Here is a 23,325-nt window from a genome sequence, read left to right on the forward strand (position 1 = left end):
GAAGGAATAGGAGGTGGGTGTAGCTTTGTTAGTAAAGGAAGAGATCAGTGCTATAGTGAGGACACTGGAGAGCAAGACGTAGAGTCAGTCTGGGTAGAAATAAGAAATAGCAAGGGAAAGAAGTCCTTGGTGGGAGTAATCTATAGTAGTTTAGCAGTAGGGCACAGTATAAACCAGGAAAGACTGGGAGCATGTAAGAAAGGCACGGCAATAATCATGGGTGATTTTAATATGCATATAGACTAGGCTAATCAAATTGGCAAGGGTAGCCTTTAGGGAGAGTTCATAAAGTGTATTAGAGATTGTTTCTTGGAACAATATGTTGTGGAACCAACCAGGGAGCAGGCTATTCTGGATTTGGTTTTGTACAATGAGATGGGGTTAATTAATGATCTCATAGTAAAGAATCCTCCACGGAAGAGTGATCATAGCATGCTAGAACTTGAGTCCCACACTAGTGTTCTGGAGTTAAACAAAGGTAACTACATAGGTATGAGGGCCTACATCCCAGGGTCTTAAAGGAAGTGGCAGCGGAGATAGTGGATACATTGGCTATAATATTCCAAAATTCCCTGGATTTTGGAAAGGTTCTGGTGGATTATTCAGGCTGTGTGTGTGTGTGGGTGTGTGTGTGTGTGTGTGCGCGCGCGCGCGCGCGCGTGCGCAGGGGAGGCAGAAAGAAGGAAACTACAGACCAGTTAGTTTAACGTCTGTCATTGGGAAATTGTTGGAATCCATAAGTAAGGTACTAGTAATGGGGCATTTGGAAAGTCAAAATGCAATCCATCAGAGTCAGCATGGTTTTACGAAGAGTAAATCGTGTTTGACTTATTTGCTAGAGTTCTTTGAAGATGCGACAAGCAAAGTGGATAATGGGGATGCTGTAGATGTAGTATATCTGGATTTCCAGAAGGCCTTTGATAAGGTGCTGCACAAAAGATTAATACACAAAATAAGATCACACGGTAATATATTAGCTTGGATCGGGGATTGGCTAACCAACAGAAAGCAGAGAGTCGGGATAAATGGGTCTTTTTCTGGATGGCAAGCTGTAACTAGTGGAGTGCCACAGGGTTCGGTCCTTAGGCTCCAGCTGTTTACAATCTATATTAAATGACTTGAATTCAGGGATAGAAAATGCTATAGCTAAATTTGCAGATGACACAAAAATAAGTGGGAAAGTAAGTTGCAATGAAGAAATAAGAAATTTACAAATGGATATGGACAGGTCCTAACCTGAATGGGCCAAAATTTGGCAGATGGAGTTTAACATGGATAAGTGTGAGGTTATCCATTTTAGTCAGAAGAATAAAATGGCGACTTATTATTTAAATGGAGAGAAACTTTGGAATTCTTCAGTGCAGAGGGATCTGGGCGTCCTCGTGCATGAATCGCTGAAAGCTAGTATGCAGGTACAGCAGGTAATAAGGAAGGCAAATGGAATTTTGGCATTTATTGCTAAAGGAAGAGAGTATAAAAATAGGGAAGTGTTGTTGCAACTGTACAAGGCATTGGTGAGACTGCACCTGGAGTACTGTGCAGAGTTTCTTACTTGAGGAAGGATGTAGTTGTACTGGAGGAGGTTCACTAGATTCATTCCAGAGATGCGGGGCTTGTCTTATGAGGAGAGATTGAGCAGTTTAGGCCTATACTCACTAGAATTTAGAAGGATGAGCAGAGATATAATTGAGGTATATAAAATGTTAAAGGGGATAGACAAAGTAGACGTGGAGCGGATGTTTCCCCTTGTGGGGCATTCTAGAATGAGGTGCCATGGTTTTAGGCAAAGGGGTGGTAGATTTAAATCAGAGATGAGGAGGAATTACTTTTCTCAAAGGGTCGTGAATCTGTGGCATTCACTACCTGAGTGCAGTGGATGCCAGGACGCTGGATAAATTTAAGGAGGAGATAGACAGATTTTTAATTAGTAACGGGTTGAAAGGTTATGGGGAGAGGGCTGGAAATTGGAGTTGAGGCTGAAATGAGATCAGCCATGAACGTAATGAATGGCAGGGCAGGCTCGAGGAGCTCAATTGCCTACTCCTGCTCTTATTTTAGCAAACAGTAAGCAGAATGTCCAGACAATAAGATCATTTTCAGGTTGGCAAACTATTGCTAGTGAAGCACCACAGGAATAGGTAGGATAGCAAGTTAGGAGACTGCAAAGGGATATAGATAGGATAAGAGAATGGGCAAAAGTATAACATGGAGTATAATGTGGGAAAATATGAGCTTGTCCACAATGACAGGAAGAACTGAAAAGCAGGAAATTACCTAAATGGAGAGACTGCAGAAATCTGTAGTACAGGGGGATTTGAGTTTCTTGGTAGCATGCAGGGACAGCAAATAATTAGGAAGGAAAATGGAATTTTGGCCTTTATTGCAAGGAGAATAGAGTATAAAAGTAGGGAAGTCTTGCTGCAGCTGTACAAGGCCTTAGCGAGACCACACCTGGAGCAATGTGCACAATTTTGGTCTCCTTACTCAAGGAGGGATAAAACTGCAATGGAAACATTTCAGAGACGGTTCACGCGGCTGACTCCTGGGATGAAGGGGTTGTCTTTGGAGTAATGGTTGAGCAGTTTAGGTTATAGTTATTGGAGTTTAGAAGAACGAGACGTGATTTTATTGAAACATACAAGTGTTTCTCCTTGTGGGAGAGACTAGAACTAGGGGGCACAGTTTAAAAATAACTGGCCTCTCATTTAAGACAGAGGTGAGGACTTTTTTTTCTCTCACAAGGTCTTTAGACTTTGGAATTCTTTTCCCAAGCCAGCACTGGCATCTGGCTCATTGAGTATCTTCAAGGCTGATTTAGATTTTTAATTGGCAAAGGAGTCAAGGGTTATGGGGAGGGGGAAGTCAGGATAGTGGAAGTCCATGATCTTACTGAATGGCAAAGCAGGTTCGCGGGGTCAAATGGCTCACTCCTGCTCCTGTTTCTTATGGTCTTATTCTTAATGGGCGACAGATTAGATACTCTCAGGATGTCTCTTGGCTGTGAAGGAGATAGGATTTCTCTTCACTCAAGAGATTGTGGTTCTTTGGAATTCTCTACACTGGGGGCTGTGAATGTTCAGTCAATGAAAATATTCAAGACTGAGATCAATAGATTTATGGATATTAAGGAAAATGGAGATATCTCTGAAGGTGGAATTGAGGTAGAATATCAACTGCGACTGCATTGAATAAAGTCCCCCTTAAAGCCTACTCCTTGCTCCTATTTCTTATGCCCTTTATATTATTAAAATAAAACACAGAGAAGGCAAGCAAAAAGAAAGGTTTCAAAGGCTGAAAGTGAGTACAAATGACTGGGAGCCTACACAAGCAAAGGATTTTATAAGCACAGAAGTAAAAGGATTGCTGAAGTAGTAAAGACAAAAATGTGAGTGGAGACAGTCCTCAAGCCTGACAGAAGTTATTTGTATTTTGCAGAGAAAGGTGGGAAGGATGTAGAAAAGCCACTATTAGAAAACATTCAAAAAGTTTAGAGGAGTAAACTTGAGGAAAGCTGCCAAAAATAGGACATAAGAATAAACAATTCAGCATCTCAAACTGGTTCTGCCATTTAATGAGATCATGGCTGATTTGTGACCCAACTCCATAAACCCACCTTTTCCCATTTCCCTCAGCATCTTATCGATGAATCACAGATTTAAAATTGACAATTGGTCTAAGCATTGATTACCATCTGTGGAGGAATTCCAAATTTCTACCACCCTTTGCATGTGGAAGGTTCCCTTAAATTTCACCCCTGAAATGCCTGGTTCTTAATTTTTAGAATATATCTCCTAGTTACAAATTCTTCACAAGAAGAAATAGGTTTTCTGTCTGCCCTATCAGTCCAACTTACTATCTTGAGAACTTCAATTAAATCAGCTAACCAATCTTCTAAATTCCAGGGAATACAACCGTAGTCTGTGTAACTTTTCCTCATAATTTAGCCCTTGAAGTCCAGATATCATTCCAGTAAATTTACACTGCACTCCCTCCCCAAGGCCAATACATCCTTCCCAAAGTATGGTGCCCAGTACTGCTCACAGGACTAGAGGTGTGGTCTGTTTATGTGTTGTATAGCCAAAGCAGAATTTCTACCCCTTTGTGTTCTAGTTCTCTAGGTAAAACGACAAGCATTCCATTGGTCTTTTAATGATTCCTTTAACCCGTTCATGACAGCTTAGTGAGCTATGCACCTGGACCCCAAGTCTTTGTGGACCTCCAGCTTTTTGCCATTTGGAAAGTGTGCGTTCAATCCTTTTTGGTCAAAACGCAAGATAATCTCACATTTGCCTACAGTGAACTCCTTTTGTGCAGTTTTCCCCATTCGCTTAATCTATTAATATCTCTTTGTAAAATACTTCAGTCTTAAACTAGCATCTACAGTGCTTAGAGTGTCACCTTTCTTTTCTGTTGTCAGCAAGTTAGGATATGTGGCTTTCTACCCCATCAACTAAGTTGTTAATAAATATTGTCAGGAATATTTAGTTAATTATTTGTTTTGGAATATAACTTGTGATTTTAGTAATTAAAGTTCAACTATAGAGAACTGAGGGAAAACCTAATTTAAAACTGGTAAACATCTGATGTGAATGTTTTTAAATGTATTCTTTCACCAGGTGTGGGCGTCACTGGCTAAGCCAGCGTTTGGTGCTCATCCTCATTTGCCCTTAAGGTGATGGTGGCGAGCCTCCTTCTTGAACTGCTGCAGTCCATGTGGTGTTAGTAAGGGAGTTCCAGGTTTTTCACCCAGTGACAATGAAGGAATAGTGAAATAGTTCCAAGTCAAGATGGTATGCAGCTTAGAGGGGAACTTGTAGGAGGTGGTGGTTCCATGTGTCTGCTGCCCTTGTCCTTTTAGATGGTAGAGCTCACAGGTTTGGAAGTTGCTGTTGAAGCAGCCTTGGCGAGTTGCAGCACTGCAATGCATCTGGTAGATGATATACTCCGTTGCCACCATGCATCTGTGCTAGAGAAAGTGAATGTGGTGGTGGATGGGGTGTCGATCAAGCAGGCTGTTTTGTCCTGGATTGTGTCAAGCTTAAGTGTTGTTGAAGCCATACTCACCCAGGCAAGTGGAGAGTATTCCATCACACTCTTGACTTGTACCCTGTACTGCTGCCAAAGTCTACCAGTGGAGGATGGAATGAATATTTAAGATAGTGGATGGGGTGCAGATCAAGTGGGCTACCTTTTGCTGCACGGTGTCAGATTACTGGAGTTATCCTGATGTTGTCAGGATACTTTGCTGTATCCTAATATAGTATTGAAAGCTAACATTTCCTACTTGGTTTTCTCTGTTCCAATGATAAAAAATCCCAGTTTTTCAAACCTATTTAATAATTATAATCCCTGTTCTGGTATTATTCTAATCATAACTGGGTGGCTAGATCTGCATGTACTACTCCAAACATCAATATTTTAATATATTAAATGTTCCATTTTTTAAAAAATTACTTGTTTTAATGGTCTTTCCTACCTACACAAAAATTGTACTTCCTCCATTAGCCATACCAATTTAGAATGCTTCCTTGCAGTGTTTTCATATTGAATTGCACCTGCCACCTACCTGACCACTTCCCTAAAATGTCTACGTAGCATTCTCCTGGTATATGCTTTGGATTGTGACAGGCAGATGTTACTTAGCGCAATTTTTTTTTTGTTGATAAAGCTAGCATTTAGTTTGAGGGAGTGCAATAGATTTTTGGAAGACATTTAGTATGGTACAACTGGAGATGGGTCAGAAAAATTCAGGCACAATATTGGACTCAGCCTGTACAAAAAGTGGTACACTTTTGGAATCTGACATCCAACATCTCATTACAGTTTAGAGTAATACATGCAGGTCTGGGTACCCAATTAGAATGATACATGAAAAAGGGGTAAGAAAGTTTGAATAACTGGATTTTTTAAAATTAAAACAGAGAAATAAGTCGGCATGATGGAAGCTTTCAAAACTATAATAGAGTTGAGCAGCAAATGGATACAGTGAGGGCTATGGATCCTAACACCATTCCAGCTGCAGTGCTGAAGACTTATACTAGTCGCACCCCTTCCAGTACAGCTGCAACACTGGCATCTACCTGACAAAGCAGAAAATTGTCCAGGTATGTCCTGTCCACAAAAAGTAGGACAAATCTAATTTGGCCAATTACCACTCCATCAGTAAACTCTTGATCATCAAAGTGATGGATGGCGTCATTGACAGTGCTGTCAAACACACTTACTCAGCAATAACCTACTCACTGATGTTCAGTTTTACCTACAGAACTCAGCTCCAGGCCTCATTAAAGTACAGCCCTGATCCAAACACTGAAACAAAAAGTTGAACTCAAGAAATGAGGGGAGGGTGCCTGCCCTTGACATCAAGGCATGATGTGACATCAAGGAGCCCGAGCAAAGCTGAAGTCAATGGGAATCGGGGGAAAGCTCTCCACTGCTTGGAGTCATACCTAGCACAAAGGAAGATGGTTGTGGCTGTTGGAGACTAATAATCTGCCCCAGGACATCACTGCAGGAGTTCCTCAGGGTAATGTCCTAGGTCCAACCATCCTCAGCTCCTTCATCACAAGGTCAGAGGTGGGGTGCGCGCTGATCATTACACAGTGCTCAGTACCAGTCGAGACTCTCAGATACAGAAGTAGTTCATGCCCACATACAGCAAGACCTGAACTAATAAGTGCCAAGTAACATTCACGTTACACAAGTGCTAGGCAATGAGATTATCTCTTGTTGGAGATGCTAACCATCTCTCCTTGACATTCAATGGCATTACGATCACTGACACCCCCATCATCCTGGGATTACCACTGAACAGAAAAGCTTAGGTGGGCCAGCTACATAAATACTGTGGCTACAAGGGCAGGTCAGAGGCTAGAAATTCTGCGACAAGTAACTCACCTCCTGACTCCCCAAAGTTTATCCACCATCTAGAAGGCACAAGTCAGAAATCTGATGCAATTCTCTCCACTTGCCTTGATAAGTGCAGCTCCAACAACACTCAAGAAGTTTGACATCATCCAGGACAAAGCAGCATGATTGTTTAGCACACCATCCCCCAATCCACGACCTCTACTGCCCAAAAGGATAAGGGCAGCAGACACAGGGGAACACTACCACCCCTAAGTTGCCTTCAAGCCACGTACCATCCCGACTTGGAACTAGAATTGCCACTCCTTCACCACCGCTCAGTTGAAAACCTGAAACACCCTACAACACCTTAGGTGTACCTACATCACATGACTGCAGCAGTTCAAGAAGGCAGCTCATCATCACCACCACTTTCCCAAGGGCAACTGGTGATGGGCAACAAATATCGGCTTTGCCAGAGACTAACGTCCCTTGAACAAATGAAAGAAGTGAAAAATGATTAGCTTGTGTTCATTCACGGCCACCATAGCATTAGTGGGGCCAACTATAAGTCTTGCTTCTTGACTGGTTTTGTTCAAGTCTACCTCAGTCCATGTCTCAATGTTTCTCCACCAATCACTTGATTTTTCTTCTTATCCTTCTGTTTTTACTTCCAATTTCTCCTTCAATTGTTGCCAGGGCAAGACTGTCGGATCTCCGTTTCCAATGTCTGCACTTGGCCGTCTATCTCTCTAACTATACTTAAGCCACCCTGTTGATTCCTGAACAACTTCTCTTGACCTAACCCACTCATTTGTCTTTCTGTCCATCCAGCTGATTCTGACATATATATCGACATTTCAAAGGCTGTGATCCTCCTTTCATCCTCTTTCTCCAGAGTCCAACTTTCACATCCATACAGTTCAACACTCCACACCAGTGACTGGACTGGACATTTCTTCAGGTGCATGCTGATTCTTTTGGACATCCAGATGCCACTCAAGTCACTAGTCATACCATAGCTAATCTAACCTGGATTTCATTCCCAGAGGTGGGTGTTTAATTGAGCCAAGGTACTTGAATTTTTCACTAGTCGACAAATCATTCAAAAAACAATAGTCCAACAATCCACTGAAAGAATGAAGGGTTAAGTTAAAATAATTTTTTTTCTAAAGGGTTGTTGGAACATAAACTTATTTTTTACATCCAGTTTTGGTCCATCAAATGGTTGGCAATATTGGAAAAGGTTCAAGGAAAACTATAAGAATGATGGGTCTATTGAAAGGTCATCAACTTGAAATGGTAATTGTTTCTCTCTCCACAGGTGCTGCCAGATCTGCTATTTCCAGTTTTTTCTGTTTTTATTTCAGATTTCCAATACTCGGTGTTTTGCTTCTCTACAAGAATGATTACTAGCTCAAGAGAACCTTATTACTCCATAAGCATAAGAACCTATATCTGTTTTCTCTGGAGCAGATTTACAGACATTCTGTTGGAGGCATATACAATAATCCATCTGGACTACATTACCTATTGCTAGATTATTTCAGTTTGACAGACTGAAGAGGACCAAGGTCGTATGTTTTGTCATGAACACTTTAATCACAGAAAATGGCTCATCTTCAAGGACTACGGACATTCTGGAAGAATGGGTGTTTTAAAAGGCACTATCCCTTAAAGGATCAATGCAGGACTCTGATTGCTATTCCTGGAAAAAGCATCCTTTTACAATAAAAGTTAATTAAGCAGTTGTAAAAAAACTGTAAACCTCTGGGTGAACTGTTTATAATGGCTCTGGGGAAAAAAGAAACCATGCCTGGAGCTGTGCTTTAAAAAATGGGTTTTGGTTTTGCTTTGAGAAGGACCAATTGCTTGAGACAGAAGACTTCAAATGGGTTCAAATCCCATGGCAGATGGTGAAATTTGAATTGAATAAAAATCTGAATCAATAAAAATTCAATTAAAATGATGACCAAGAAAAACTCATCTGGTTCACTAATGTCCTTCAGGGAAGGAAATCTACCTGGTCTGGCCTACATGTGACTCCAGAGCCACAGCAATGTGGTTGACTCTCAAACACCCTCCGAAGTGGCCTAGCAAGCCACTCAGTTGTATCACACCACTAAAACGTCTCAAAGGAACGAAACTTGACAGACCTCACAACATCGATCTAGGCACCAGAAACAACAGTAGCAAACTCAGCCCTCCATACAATATATGGGGGCCTGTGCCAAAATTAGGAGAGCTACCTCAGGCTAGTCAAGCAACAGCCTGACATTCCGTGAATATGATTATATCCCAGCATCACCATCCCTACATATGTCCTGTCCCACCGGCAGGACAGACCAAGCAGGGATGGTGGCACGGTGGTATACAGTCAGAAGGAATTGCCCTTGCAGTCCTCAACATTGACCTCGGACTCCAAGAAGTCTCATGGCATTAGGTCAAACATGGGCAAGGAAACGTTCTGCTCATTACCATGTACTGCCCACCCACAGCTGATGAATCAGTACTACTCCATGTTGAACACCGCTTGGAGGAAGCACCAAGGGCGCAGAATGCACTCTGGGTGGGGGGCTTCAATGTCCATCACCAAGAGTGGCTCGGTAGCACCACTACTGGCCAAGTCCTAAACGACATTGCTGCTAGACTGGGTCTGCAGCAGGTGGTGAGGGAAACAAGAAGAGGTAAAAACATACTTGACCATATCCTCACCAACCTGCCTGTCGCAGATGCATCTGTCCATTTCAGTATAGGTAGGATTGGCCACTGCACAGTCCTTGAGTAGACAAAGTTCCACTTTCACACTGAGAATACCCTCAGTCATGTTGTGTGGCACTGCCACCAGATAGATTGCAAACAGATCTTGCAACTCAAGATTGGGCAACCATGAGGCACTGTAGACCATCTACAGCAGAAGAACTGTACTCGACCACAATCTGTAATCTCATGGTCCGGCATATCCCCCCACTCTACCACTATCACCAAGCCAGGGGTCAAACCTGGTTCAATGAAGAATGCAGGAGGGCATACCTGGAGCAGCACCAGGCATACCTAAAAATGAGGTGCTAACCTGATGAAGTTATAACACAGGGCTACTTGCATGCCAAAAAGCATAAGCAGCAATTGATAGACAGAGCTAAGCGATTCCCCAACCAACATTTGCTACAACCTTCAGTCAGAAATGTTGATGGGATGATCCATTACGCCCTCCTCCAGGGGTCCCCAGCATCACAGATGCCAGTCTTCAGCCAATTTGATTCAATCCATGTGATGCCAAAAAACAGCTGAAGGCACTGGATACAGCAAAGGCTATGGGCCCTAACCATATTCCGGCAGTAGTACTGAAGACGTGTGCTCCAGAACTTGCCTCGTCCATTGTCAAATTGTTCCAGTACAGCTACAACACTGGTATCTACCCAGCAACATGGAAAATTGCCCAGGTATGTCCTGTACACAAAGTAGGACGAAGCCAACCCAGCCAATTACCGCCCCATCAGTCTCCTCTCTATCATCAGTAAGGTGATGGAAGGGGGTCATCAACAGTGCTAACAAACGGCACTTGCTTAGCAATAACCTGCTTGCTGATGCTCAGTTTGGGTTCCACCAGAGCAACTCAGCTCCTGACCTCATTAGGTCCTCATTGGTTCACCTAGCTAGAGGAAGCTAAGCCAAACAGTGTGTTTATTTTTTCCAAAGGTTACTGATAATATGAACACTATGAAAAGATTTATATTATGAGAAAGGTAAAGTTCTAAAGGTATATCGGAGCAATGGAATTTGCATTAAAAAGGGAGAAACATTAATAAAGGAAATGAGGCTTTGTGCCAGAGGGGAAGGCATTCTAAGATCTAGTACAAGTGTGAAAAGCCTCAAGCCATTGTACATCAGGTTCCTGAATGCAGGAACCGAAGCTGGGAAAACTCACTTTGAATTCCACTGTCCAGGGCATTATGTTGCTTTACTGGGTCTGTTTAAATCTTTGTTTTTACTGTTGCCTTAACAGGGGTGTAACTGGAAGCCAGATTAATCAGGAGTTTTGGGAGTTATTATTGTAGTAATCTGTAGATCTATGTATGTGCTTGAAATCTTTTCCTTTTATTAATTAATGTTTAATTTAGTTTTCTAAAAACCTCTAAAATCATGGTAGTCTCATTACTTCTGAATTCAGGGCATGCATCTCGAAATGAAATACAAATTGCAAAACAGTTGTGACCGCATGATCAAGTTTCCCTTGTGGATAACCATTTCCAGCTGCTTCATCAACAACCTTCCTTCCATCATAAGAAGTGGGGAAGTTCGCTGTTGATTGCACAACGTTTGGCAATATTTGCAACTCCTCAGATACTGAAGCAGTCCATGTCAAAATGCAGCAAGACCTGGACAGTATCCAGGCTTGGGCTGATAAGTAGCCACACAAGTGCCGGGCAAGGACCATCTCCAACAAGAGATTCAATGGCATTACCATCGCTGAATCCCCCACTATCAACATCCTGAGGGTTACCATTAACCAGAAACTGAACAGGACTAGCCATATAAATACTGTGGCTAGAAGAGCAGGTCAGAAGCTACGAATCCTGCAGCGAGTAACTCACCTCCTGACTCCCCAAAGCCTGTCCACAATCTACAAGGCACAAGTCAGGATTGTGATGGAATACTCTCGGCTTGCCTGTATGAGTGCAGCTCCATCCACACAAGAAGCTTGACATCATCCAGGACAAAGCATTGTTTGTGGATGGGGTTCCATTCACTCCCTCCAACGCCAACATACAGTGGCAGCAGTGTACCATCTACACGATGCACTGCAGAAACACATCAAGGCTCTTTAGACAGCACCTTCCAAACCCACGACTGCTACCATTCAGAAGGATAGGGCAGCAGGTGCATGAGAATACCACCATCTGCATGTTCCCCTCCAAGACACTCACTACCCTGACTTGGAAATATATCACCTTTCCTTCACTGTCGTTGGGTCAAACTGCTGGAACTCCTTCCCTAATAGCACTGTGGGTGTACCAGCACTACATGGACTGCAGTTGTTCAAGAAGGCAGCTCACCATCACCTTCAAGGGCAATTAGGGATGGGAAATAAATGCTGGTCTAGCCAGCGAGCCCATATCCCTTGAATGAATAAAGAAAAACTTATTTGACTCAAATTTGTCACCGAAATTAAGGACTCAATTCTAAGCATTAACAGATCTAAGCATTTGAACAGTTGGCAGTGTCTCAGTTCACAATATTATAATGAACCCACTTAAATGCCACTTGTTATAAATATACCCTAAACTAATACAGTATAACATTTATTCTTTGAAGAGTATTGTAGTCAACTAACAGTTGGCATACCCTAAATCTTGTTTCCCTTTCTGATCCTAATTTTAGTTACACAGCCTATCCACAGATTGACCTACCAGCGAGTTCAAACTTAATTTTGCACTAACAGTTACTGTGCAAATCAATAATTTGCAAAATTGTACCCACCTCTGATCTCATGCGTTTCGCTCTTCGGGCTGGTATGCTCATTTCCGAAGACTGCACAGATTGTCGCTGAACAATATCATGTGGCTTGTACTCTTGATCTTTCTCATCGTTGATCAGACTTGGCTTCTGGACACACTGAAAATAACAATGTTAGCCTTAATGCAAATTGCAAAACTATCGCCACACTTTCCAGCAAATAATTTAATTCAAGACTTGTATTCTATTTTCCTTTTCTAAAAAAAATATAAAATTTATCAAGTAGGTGAGCATCCCTGGCTGCGCTATTCTTGTAAAAGCTTGATTAGCCAAGTCGTATTCAACGCAGTTTCTGAGTCAGTGTGTAACTAGTCACATCGGTCAGATCACTAAGGACTATTGTCTTCCTTTTCCTTTCCAGGCTATTTTAATAAATAGTGGGATTTGAACTTGTTTTCTACATTATTATTAGTCTAGGTCGCTGGTCATTAATTCTCTAACGTAACTACTATACTACCATGGTTGAGGTATTAATGAAACATTAAAATTTATTATTGGGAAGAGTTACACACTTTAACAAGCCTTTACAAAACTGGAGCACAAATAATGGGGCCTCTGTTTAAATATTTTTTTATTCATTTATGGAATGTAAGCTTCGCTGGCTAGGCCAGCATTAACACCCATCCCTAACTGCCCTCGAGGGGCAGTTCATTCAGTTCAGTCTTTCTAGTATTTAGTCGAAGGGCAATTCTGCTCACCCAGTAAAAGATGTTGGACAAGCAGTCTGACATTTTAGATAGTGGAGGGTTCAACTAATTTCAGTTCTTACTTTTAAAGTGCATTATGTGAGCAGCTGCCTTGACTCCTTATGTTCACTGAACTGTCAGCTAAGATGCACCATACTCAGTCCTGGGGTTTGAATCTATCCATTAAGAAGAATATTCTAACTCCACTGAGCCAATCTGGCAAGCATTAGTGGGTAAGGTCTTTAGCAGCCACTCAAACCTGGGTTTGCTTAAATAAAATTATAAATATTGAAAAATCAATGTCAATGTAACATATATAACAGTATTTCCAGTTCCAGGTTCTCTGTCAGTACTTCCTACTCTTTTCCTTCCATCATCTTTCTTTGGTCTCAACCTGTTTTTGACAATCCTTTGTCATTTCCCTCTGTGCGCTGCCCCCTCAGGCCCTCTTACACCCTGTGGTGTTTATTTGTACATTACTGAAGTACTAGTTACATGGAAGAGCAAGGCTCAAAGTAAAGCCACAAGTTAAATGCAATGGCAGTGGGGTCAAATATTGCGCAGGGCAGAGACCGCATCCCCTTCATAAGTGTCACTTTAAGTATAAAGTACAGTGACTTAGAAACGAGATGATGGAACTACATAGCACATCTAAAAGGATCAAAGAGAATGCCAAATTAATGTTTTCGGTAGAAACTTCCAATAGAACTGGTAGAAGACAGGCAAAATAACCCTAGGTATAAAGCCAAAGAATTTGTTTATCTAATAAAAAAAGCATTGGCTCTTTAAATGGCCTGCGTATCTGCACATCAAGGTCTGTCTGCCCTCCATTTAAAATCCAAGTATTTAAAAATACACATTATCGCCCTATTAAGCCTCCTTCTGTGTGGTAAATATTATGTTTCTATAAATATGTTTTTCTACACTGAGCTGCTTCTGCCACCTAACTGTTCATTCTTCCACATTGGCCAACTGTAAATTTTCACAATCCTGAATTTGCTATATTCAAAATTTATCAAGGAAAACCTCAGTATTATTTCCCCCAGTTTGAGTACATATAATTTACATATTTTAGAAAGAAAGAGTTCCCAACACATACCCCTAGAGTCATTTCATCCAATTCCAGCAAATCTCCATGGCACACTCAGGGGTGATGGCTTTGTAGTAGCAGTATTATTCAGAGTGGTAGCAACAAGGACATGGACAGTAACACTAGAAACTGAGAGCAATGAGAAATGAACCAAAGTGTGGCAATATTCAGATAGGATCTCAAGAGACCAGCAGTATTGAGGAGAGGTTTCATAATCTGATAGCACTTGAGAAGAGGTCTGTGCTACAGTGATTGCAGCTTATTAGGGGCATTGGGTAGGAGCCTGTAGGACAAGAGAACATTGCTAATAGTCTGGAATCCAGTGGAAATATAGCCCAGCATCTAGTATTATTGGACTGAGGTCTAACAGTAATTAGAGTCTTGAATGCACTGGGGGCCGGGTTTAGGGAACACTAAGAGCCTGACAGCATTATGGCAGGAGAGAAGTTACAGGATCTGGGAATGATTCTAGCATCAGGAAACGACATTCTGTGGTCCTATTAATTGGGAAAGAGGGGTAAATGAAAGTCTGAAAAGGGTCCTTGGTTCCAGAAGTGACAGTGGGGTGGGGGGCTGCACTGGGGGTGGGGTTTGGAATATTCGAGCAGGTGTGGTCTGGTAGCAATTGGATGTGCATGGAAAAGACAAGGGATTTCAATGTCTTTTATAGTGGATGTCCAAAAGCAGTATTCTGGACCTAACCTTTGTTGTCAACAAATTTACTATTTCTATCCTACTGCAAAATATTTTAAAAATTTAACAGTGGTGATATAATCACAATTGTTGCCCATATGAGAGTTTACAACTTTTGTTAAAAGTTTGTCACTACCATGAAAAATACAAAGAAACAAATCCTCTCAGTATCATCCAGACCGGGCGCTGGGAATTCTGCAAATTGTATGAGCAGAATGCATGCATAGTTGATTGCTTTGTCCAAATCTTGCAAGTTGAAAATATCCAGTCAAAACTCATGCTTTTAAGATAGAGCGGGGTCTTCACATAAAATCTCAAGCGTTAAGTGAAGAAATGTGGTTATAATGATGATGAAATTGTCATTATTGTCAAAAACTGACAGCAATTTCAAGCATCTGTGCAAGAAATCATGACAAACCGGATGCTGCTGTCAGAGATAACCTGCGCCTCAACAGGGCGCACTATTATAGTCTTCATAGATGTGTCAACTTTTGAACATTATTCTCCTAAAAAAACCATTGAAAACGTTACCTTGTTAATTCAGTTTTTAGCAGCATGCTAAATCATACTTATTAACCAATCTTTGTCCTGAAAGAAATATTGAAAAGTATGGAGTGTCATTCCCTCCATTCCATGATAAAAAGTTCCATAGATTTTTTTTTTCGAGTTCATGGTATTTCAGCTTCCACCCTATCAATGTGTCCTATTCTTTCCTTCGTCATATGTTTATCTAGCTTCCCCTTAAATGCATTTATGCTATTCACCCCAGCACCTCTCTGTAGTATCGAGTTCCACATTTTCACCACTGTTTAGGTACTACCAAACGACTATACCCAATAATGTAAGTGAATGTGCAAAGTCTGGACTAATTAAAAAGTGCTGAAAAAGAAAATGAATGATAAAATGCATTGGTGTTAATTGCTTAAAGGAATTAAAAGCATAGTGAGTTTAGAGTCTATTGATTTTTTGCTATTAACATTTACAAAAACGAATAATAATGGAAACAACTACTCCCAATTGCGTGAGTGCTTTGAGTCCATTAATTTAAAATGTAAAATATAATTTTTTAAAAATTAATGTCTACAGAAAGGATTGGCAATGGACACAGTGGCTTACAACTGGAGCAGAGGGTGCAGGTGGGTACAAAGAGGAAAGCGGAGATACAGCAAGTTTACACTTAAAATCAATTTATGTAAGAAAAAGGTCTTCCCAATGCAGCTTCTGCTGAAAAGTCACTTCCCACCCTGGTCCTCTGCCTGCAATCAAAATTGCTAGGTAGAATGGTTTAAATTTCAGGGCAACTTCACTGCTTTTAGTCTAAGTCTTGTACCCATCCACAGGAGCACATGACAGAACTTCCTCAGGGTCCCAACATGCAATGCAGTGGATGTCTGAACATTTCCCACTATTTCTATCACAAAATCCAGACCAATACTTTGTACTTTCTGGTTTGATGTCAGCAGAAACGCTTCAATCCAATTGACAACCGAATCTGCTTGATGCTTCACTGCCTCAAATGCCCTAGAGCTAGCTCCAGAATGAAACTGACATTGTAGCCATAGAGCTCATTACATCTTTTGTGAGCAACTTGAGAAAAGCGGTGAGTGCCATCCATTTATACTGCTGACTGCAAACTCTAGGACCTTATTTTGAACAGAGGCAATGGTTGGGTTGGAGATAGCAGAACAGCTTGCCTTAATATTCCAATCTTCCCTAGATGCAGAGGAAGTGCCAAAGGGTTTGGAGAGTGGCAAATGTGATATCCTTATTCAAGAAAGGGTATAAGGATATTCCTAGTAACTACAGGCCAGTCAGTTTAACATCAGTGTTGACTAAGGTTTTAGAAACAATAATCGGGTTGGTGGGGGGGTAGATCAACAGGCAATTGGAGAGACTGGAGTTAATTTATACAAGGCATATCCTGTTTGCCTAATCTAAATGAATATTTTGATGAAGTGCAGAGAAGGTATGTTGCTGTATAGTTTTTAAGAAGTGTTTGGCAAAGTACCACATAAAAGCTGGTTAACAAACTTGAGGATTCGGAATAGGAGGGTCAGTGTCAGCTTGGAAAAAAAAATTGTCTTAAAAGGAGAAAAAACATGGTAAAAGCGAAAGAAGGTAAATAGTGGCAATATAGATGAGTATACAGGGATAGACGGACCTGAGGGTGCTTATACGTAGATCCTGAAAGGTGACAGGACATATTGAGATTAGATCAAATTGGTTAAAAGATGGGGATAAAACAATGAATGGAAATAAATTTTAAAAATAATAATAGAAATAGTGGGAAAAAGATATATATAAAAAGTTAAAAATATTAGATAAAAGGGGCAAGGATGGAGGAGAGAGTTCACGATCTGAAATTGTTGAACTCAATGTTAAGCCCTAAAGGCTGTAAAGTGCCTAATAGCAAGATGAGGTGCGGTTCCTCCAGTTTGCATTGAGCTTCACTGGAACAATGCAGCAGGCCAAGGACGGACATGTGGGCATGAGAGCAGAATGGTGTGTTGAAATGGCAAGCGACAGGAAGGTCTGGGTCATGCTTGCGGACAGACCAAAGGTATTCCGCAAAGCGGTCACTCAGTCCGCGTCTGGTCTCTCCAATGTAGAGGGTATTCTTTTCTCCCACACTGTCCCCTCCCCCCCACCCCAACCCCACTAGGGCCATCTGCCACCTGCTCATTCTGCTTTCTACTCTTAATGTCACCATTAACAAGTATCAGCAACATCAACACCCCTTCGACCTTTTGTTTATGACATTATTTGCAATCTCTCCCTTGCCTCCACTGGCCTTCTATCCAGCTTCACCTGTCCCACCGCCCTTAAACAGTATATATTTCACCACATCTTTACTTCTCATTAGTTCTGAAGAGTCATAAGGACTCGAAATGTAAACTCTTGTCTTTCTCTCCACAAATACTGTCAGGCCTGCTGAGGTTTTCCAGCGGTTTTTATTTTTGCCTCACAGATTTAAGGTTTGGAACATAACATGCAGGAGAGACTTTAAAAACTCAGAGGGTAATAATGACATGGAACTCATTGCCTTTAAAGGTAATGGAAGACTCTAAGATCCTATGGTGGGAGGGGTAGGGATGCAAGGAGGGGGCTGGGGGTGGCTTGGGAAGTGTGGATCAGATGTTCAAATTGGTCAAGTATTAGCAGAGGCATAGATCACAAGAGCTGAAAGGGTTTGCTGGAACTGTATAAAATAGCAGTTGGGTCACAGTGAGTGTATTGCACACAGTTCTGGTCATTCACTAAGAAAGATATGATTGCACTAAACAGGATACAGAGGAGATTTACATGGATATTCCAAATTGAAGAATATAAAATTATGAGGGGTCTATATAGACTGGATCTCCCCTTGGTTGAGTCCATAACTAGGGGCATAGATTTAGGTTTAGAGGTAGGTTTATAGAGGATTTGAAGGGATATTCTTTCACCTAGTAGGGACTTGGAACTTGCCAAAAAAGGTGGTAGATGCAGAAACCCTCAGAGCATTTAAAATGAAAAAAACTTGGATATGCACTTGAAGTAACAACCTACAAGGCTGTGGGCCAAAAGATGGAAAGTGGAATTAGGCTGCATGGTTACTTGTAGGCCAGCACAGACATAATGGGCTTCCATGTTCTAAGTTTCTATGCAGCTAAATGGCGGGATAAAATTATGTGATACAACTCATTATTCAAAAGCTATTCTTTGTGCTAAAAATGAAGATTCACTAGATTTGAATGAAAGCTTTTGAAAAACTGTCAGGCAAACTAAAAGTGTCGATTCCATTAACAAGATGTCAACGGTCTATACCTTCCAGAGTTTCCTAACAGTGTTAACTCCAATAGGCATGCCACCACACAAACTTAGACCCAAGGAAGAAACTGTTAAAATATTGCCATGAAACTTGAATCCTAAACAAGGGCTCTGTCATGGAATAAAATTAGCATTTAGGAAACCGTTTTCTTTGAAGATAGGTGCTGAAATTAAAACAAGCAAATTAAGGAAATAGTGTGTTTATTTCTCAAACAATATTGAGTCCATCAGATGCAAACATGCCTTTTCAATACAGGAGGTAACAATTCCCAGTTAGTCTATTACATTCCTTGACTATAAACAGATCACAAGATCAGACTATTGACAAAATTTGTGTTTTTATTCCTAGGACTGTTTTCACAAATGCAGCTTGACGTAGCTTTTTCCAAAGTTAGACGTTTGGTTTTGTTAAATTCATTGGCAAAAAAGGTAACTAGAAATCCTGTATTTAATTAGTACTGTTGCAATAAAGATACTAATTTGACCTCAAGCAAAACTGTCACAAGAAATTGATTCTGTGGATTGAAGGAACAGGTCAGAGTTTTTAATGATACATAGACAGTAAAGAGTAGATAAGGGTAACGTAGTAGGCAATTTTAGGTTTCCAAAGGCATGCGCTAAATCATGAGTATAAAATGTAGTACTAAGAGAGAACATGTCAGGGTCAAGTAGTAGAATGGACAGCAAACTGGTTACAAAACAGAAAGGTAGAGGTTAAAAGGTGGTTACTTACATTGGCAGCAGGTAGTAATTTGTGTTCCATCAGGATCAGGGACTGAAACTGCAGTTTACTATTTACAAACCGTGTGGGCTCAGGAATCAAAAATACAATGTGTGGACTACATCAAATTGGGGCATATAGTTAATGCAGAGGAATACTGCAAAATCTAAGATGATACGAATAACCTTGCAGAATGGGCATTTAATTGGAAAATTACTTTCAATACTGTTACATGCTAGACAATTTATTATGGCAGGAAAAATAAGGTGGCTACATAATCCTTGGAGAATGTGTCTAAATGAAATAGGGAATGTGTCTAAATGAAATAGAGGAGGAGAGTATTCTGGGGTCGAGGTAAACAAATTACAAAGTAGTGGTGCTGGTTAACAAGGCCATGAAGAAACAAAGCAACGGGGCTTGATTCAACATGGATAGGATTTATAGAACCTTGGTTAGAGCATATAGAATACTGTGAATAGCTCTAGACTCCAAATTACGAGAAGGATATAGAGGCACCAGTTACTGTGAACAAGAAATTTACAAAAATTATACTAGATCTGAGAGTAAGCCCCAGAGCAAGCTGGGCCTCCTTTCTCTGGAAGGGGATGACCTGATAGCGATCTTTCTAACTATCAAACTGCTCGATAGGTTAGACAGAGTAAACATTTACACTTGCAGGAGAGACCATAAAATACATGATAGTCACTAATAAACCCAACAGTGAAATCAGGAGAAACTTCTTTCCCTAAAGTACCAAGAATATGGAACACATTATCTCAGGGAATGGTTGAGGTAAATAGCATAAATGCATTAAGGAAGAGCGAGCTAAACACGAAGGAGAAAAGAACAGGATAGGTTGATGGAGTTAGATTGGGGTGGGGGAGAGGAGGATCATGGAACATGAAAAATTAAACAGATCAGTTGGACTTGTTTCTACGCTGTAAGTATTATACAATGTTAAATAATTCTTTAGCACTTTGTAATATATTACAAAGTCCAGGAAATATATTTTTTCCATACTTGAACATGCCGGATAAACATTTATATAACTGCCTTAACTACAATAAAACATCAAAAAAATCAGATGCAAAAAAATGACACTAACCAGAAAGTTTAGTGGAAATAAATAAAGATTTGGTCAAAAACATTGCTCATCAGAAGGCTTCTGAAGGTGAGGTGCAGATGATCTTCTGCAAAGAAAGTAGCTTAAAAACTTAGGACAAACATGCCATTGTCAGTCAATAACACAAAACGTGTTACAGGTGACTGAAAAGGTGGGGAAAGATGCCAGCACCTCAGGTTGATGAGGTCTGAGATTTAGCTAATGGAATTCAGTGTTATCACAAGCTGTAGAATATAAAACCCAATGGCAATGATGAGCCTAAATAAAGCCCAAGTTAAGAGTGCCCTTGATATCAAGACAGCATTTAACCAAGTGCATCATCAAGGGGCCCTAGCAAAATTTAAGTCAATCGGAGCCAGCGGGGAAGACTCTCCTTTGGTTGGAGTCATTCCTAGCACAAAGGAAGATGGTTGTATTTGTTGGAGGTCAATCAGCTCAGCTCCAGGACATCACTGCAGGAGTTCCTCAGGGTAGTGTCCTAGGCCCATCCATCTTCAGCTGCTTCATCAATGACCTTCCCTCCATCATGAGGTCAGAAGTGGCAATGTTTACTGATGATTGCAATGTTCAGTACCATTTGGGACTCCTCAGATACTCCTCCTGCAGTAGTCTGTGTCCATATACAGCAAGGCCTCGACAAAATTCAAGCTTGAGCTGATAAGTGGCAAGCAATATTCATGCCACACAAGTGCTAGGCAATGAACATCTCCAACAGGAAAGAATCTAACTATTTCCCATGACATTTAACAGCATTAACATTACTGAATCTCTCACCAACATCCAGGCAGTTAGCAGCAACCAGAAACATAACTGGACTAGAGGATACCGTGGCTACAAGAGCAGGTCAACTGTGGCTCAGTTGGTAGCTCAACTGCTTCTGAATCTCGAGGTTCAACCTTCAAATACCACTCCAGGGCTGGGGCACAAAAATCAAGACTAACACTCCACAGTATAGTACTGAAGGAGTGCTACATTGTCTCATCTTTTAAACCCCTCGGTTTAAACCCACTAGCCTCCTTGGGTGGGTGTAAAAGATCCCAAGGCACAATATTGAAGAAAGGGAGTGGAGTTCGTTATGGTATCCTGGCAAATATTTATCCCTCAATCAACATCATAAAAATCAGATTATTGTTTGTGACATTATCACAATGTTGTTTGTGTGAGTTTCCTGAGCGCAAATTAGCTGCCACTTTTCCTACACCGCAACAGTGACTATACTTCAAAATGGTCTTGAAAAGTACTATCTAAACGCAAGTCTATATGTAATGTAATTCTCTATATAGAGGCTGGCAATCCTGCGGAGAGAACTCACCTACTGACCCCACCCACCCACCCCCAAGTACTGTCTGCCATCTACAAAGCACAAGTCAGGTGCGTGATGGAATACTCTCTCAACTTCCCTGATGAGTGCAGCTCCAATACTCTGGAAGCTCAACATAATCAAAGACAAAGCTGCCCACTTGACTAGCATCTCATACACCACCAATGCACAGAAGTAGCAGAGTTTACCATATACAAGATACACTGCAGAAAGCCTCCCCATTTGGTAAATGCTGATCGGACAATCAACATCACAAACAGATCACCACCGTCAACACCCCTTTGTCCTTTTGTCTATGACATCTTTGGCAATCTCTTCTTTGCCTCCACCTATCACTGGCCCTCTATCCAGCTCTACCTCTCCCACCCCCCCCTCAACCAGCTTATATTTCACCTCATTTCTATTTTTATTTAGTTCTGATGAAAAGTCATATGGATGCGAAACGTTAACTGTCTTCCTCTCCGCAGATGCTGTCAGGCCTGCTGAGTTTTTCCAGCTATTTGTGTTTTTGTCACAGATTATCTGATTGCTGTTTCAGAGACTGTGTACACAAAGTGACTCCGCACTTCATTCGTTACAACAGTGACTGCATTACACTTCCAAAGTATTACTGGCTTTGAAGTACTTTAAAACATCCTTAGGTGGGCTTGCTCTCTTTTAGTTATTCTAAGATGCTTGACTATAGCACCTCCAAACCCACAACCTCTACCATCTGGAAGGACAAGGGCAGCAGACCCATGGAACACCTTTTAAATAATGTCATGGGATTATTTTCAACCAACAAAAGCATAGTAAGGGAAATTGGGAAGAATTAGTAAAAAAAAAAGTCTTAGATTTGAGTGTAGATAGACCAATCTCATTTGCTCATCTTTGTTGAATTTTTCTTAATATGTACAATATTCACTAACAATAGAATAAATGGCATCTGGAGCTTGTGATGTGATGAGGGACTACACCTGTTTAATTTACATTTTACAAAATCCTGAAACAATAGAAATATTGAAAACTACTTCGATTTTAGCACATCAAAATCTTAATTTAGTGATGTTTTCCATTCAAAAATTCACCCATTGAGAAAATTTAAAAAAGATAAGCCTTTCACTCCAGAAATTTGCAGGTCAATAAAAAAAACTACAAAAAGGTTATATTAACATTAATACAACGTCATTATCCACCTTTACGTACAGTCTTACTAGCCTGGAATGGGAAACAGTGGCAAGTTCACCAATTATTGGACTGCAGCTGCTGCATTGTGAAAGCCCATCTTTCTACTCCAGTCCCTTCATTACAAAATTACTCATGTCATTCATAATCATGGAAAGAAAGTAGCCATTAATAGCATCTTACATCAAAGATCTTCCTCTGCCTCAGGATTACATTTAGCTGGCCCCAACATAAACGTTGTCGCAAAAGTAACAGATAGAAAAGCTTGAACATAAAGTAAAATTTGATTAGTTCAACAGACGACTGTAACTCCCAAGAGACCAGTAACAGATCACTCAAGCCTCTTCTGGTACACAA

The 23,325-nt window shown here is 40.9% G+C and overlaps 1 protein-coding gene across 2 annotated transcripts in view; it reads right to left on the reverse strand.

Moving 5' to 3' along the window:
* kdm5ba (lysine (K)-specific demethylase 5Ba) overlaps window positions 1-23,325 on the reverse strand; it is a 311,188-nt gene that overhangs the window by 210,257 nt on the left and 77,606 nt on the right. Inside the window, exons 5-6 of one of the 2 annotated variants that reach the window (XM_041195103.1) lie at window positions 23,152-23,232; window positions 12,328-12,462 (exon numbers count right to left, since the gene is read on the reverse strand). In XM_041195103.1, coding sequence (XP_041051037.1) covers window positions 12,328-12,462; window positions 23,152-23,232 — 216 coding nt within the window. The remainder of the gene's footprint in view (window positions 1-12,327; window positions 12,463-23,151; window positions 23,233-23,325) is intronic. The other variant, XM_041195104.1, reaches the window with a different exon arrangement.

This window comes from Carcharodon carcharias, chromosome 9 (genome assembly GCF_017639515.1).
Source record: "Carcharodon carcharias isolate sCarCar2 chromosome 9, sCarCar2.pri, whole genome shotgun sequence".
NCBI lineage: Eukaryota > Metazoa > Chordata > Chondrichthyes > Lamniformes > Lamnidae > Carcharodon > Carcharodon carcharias.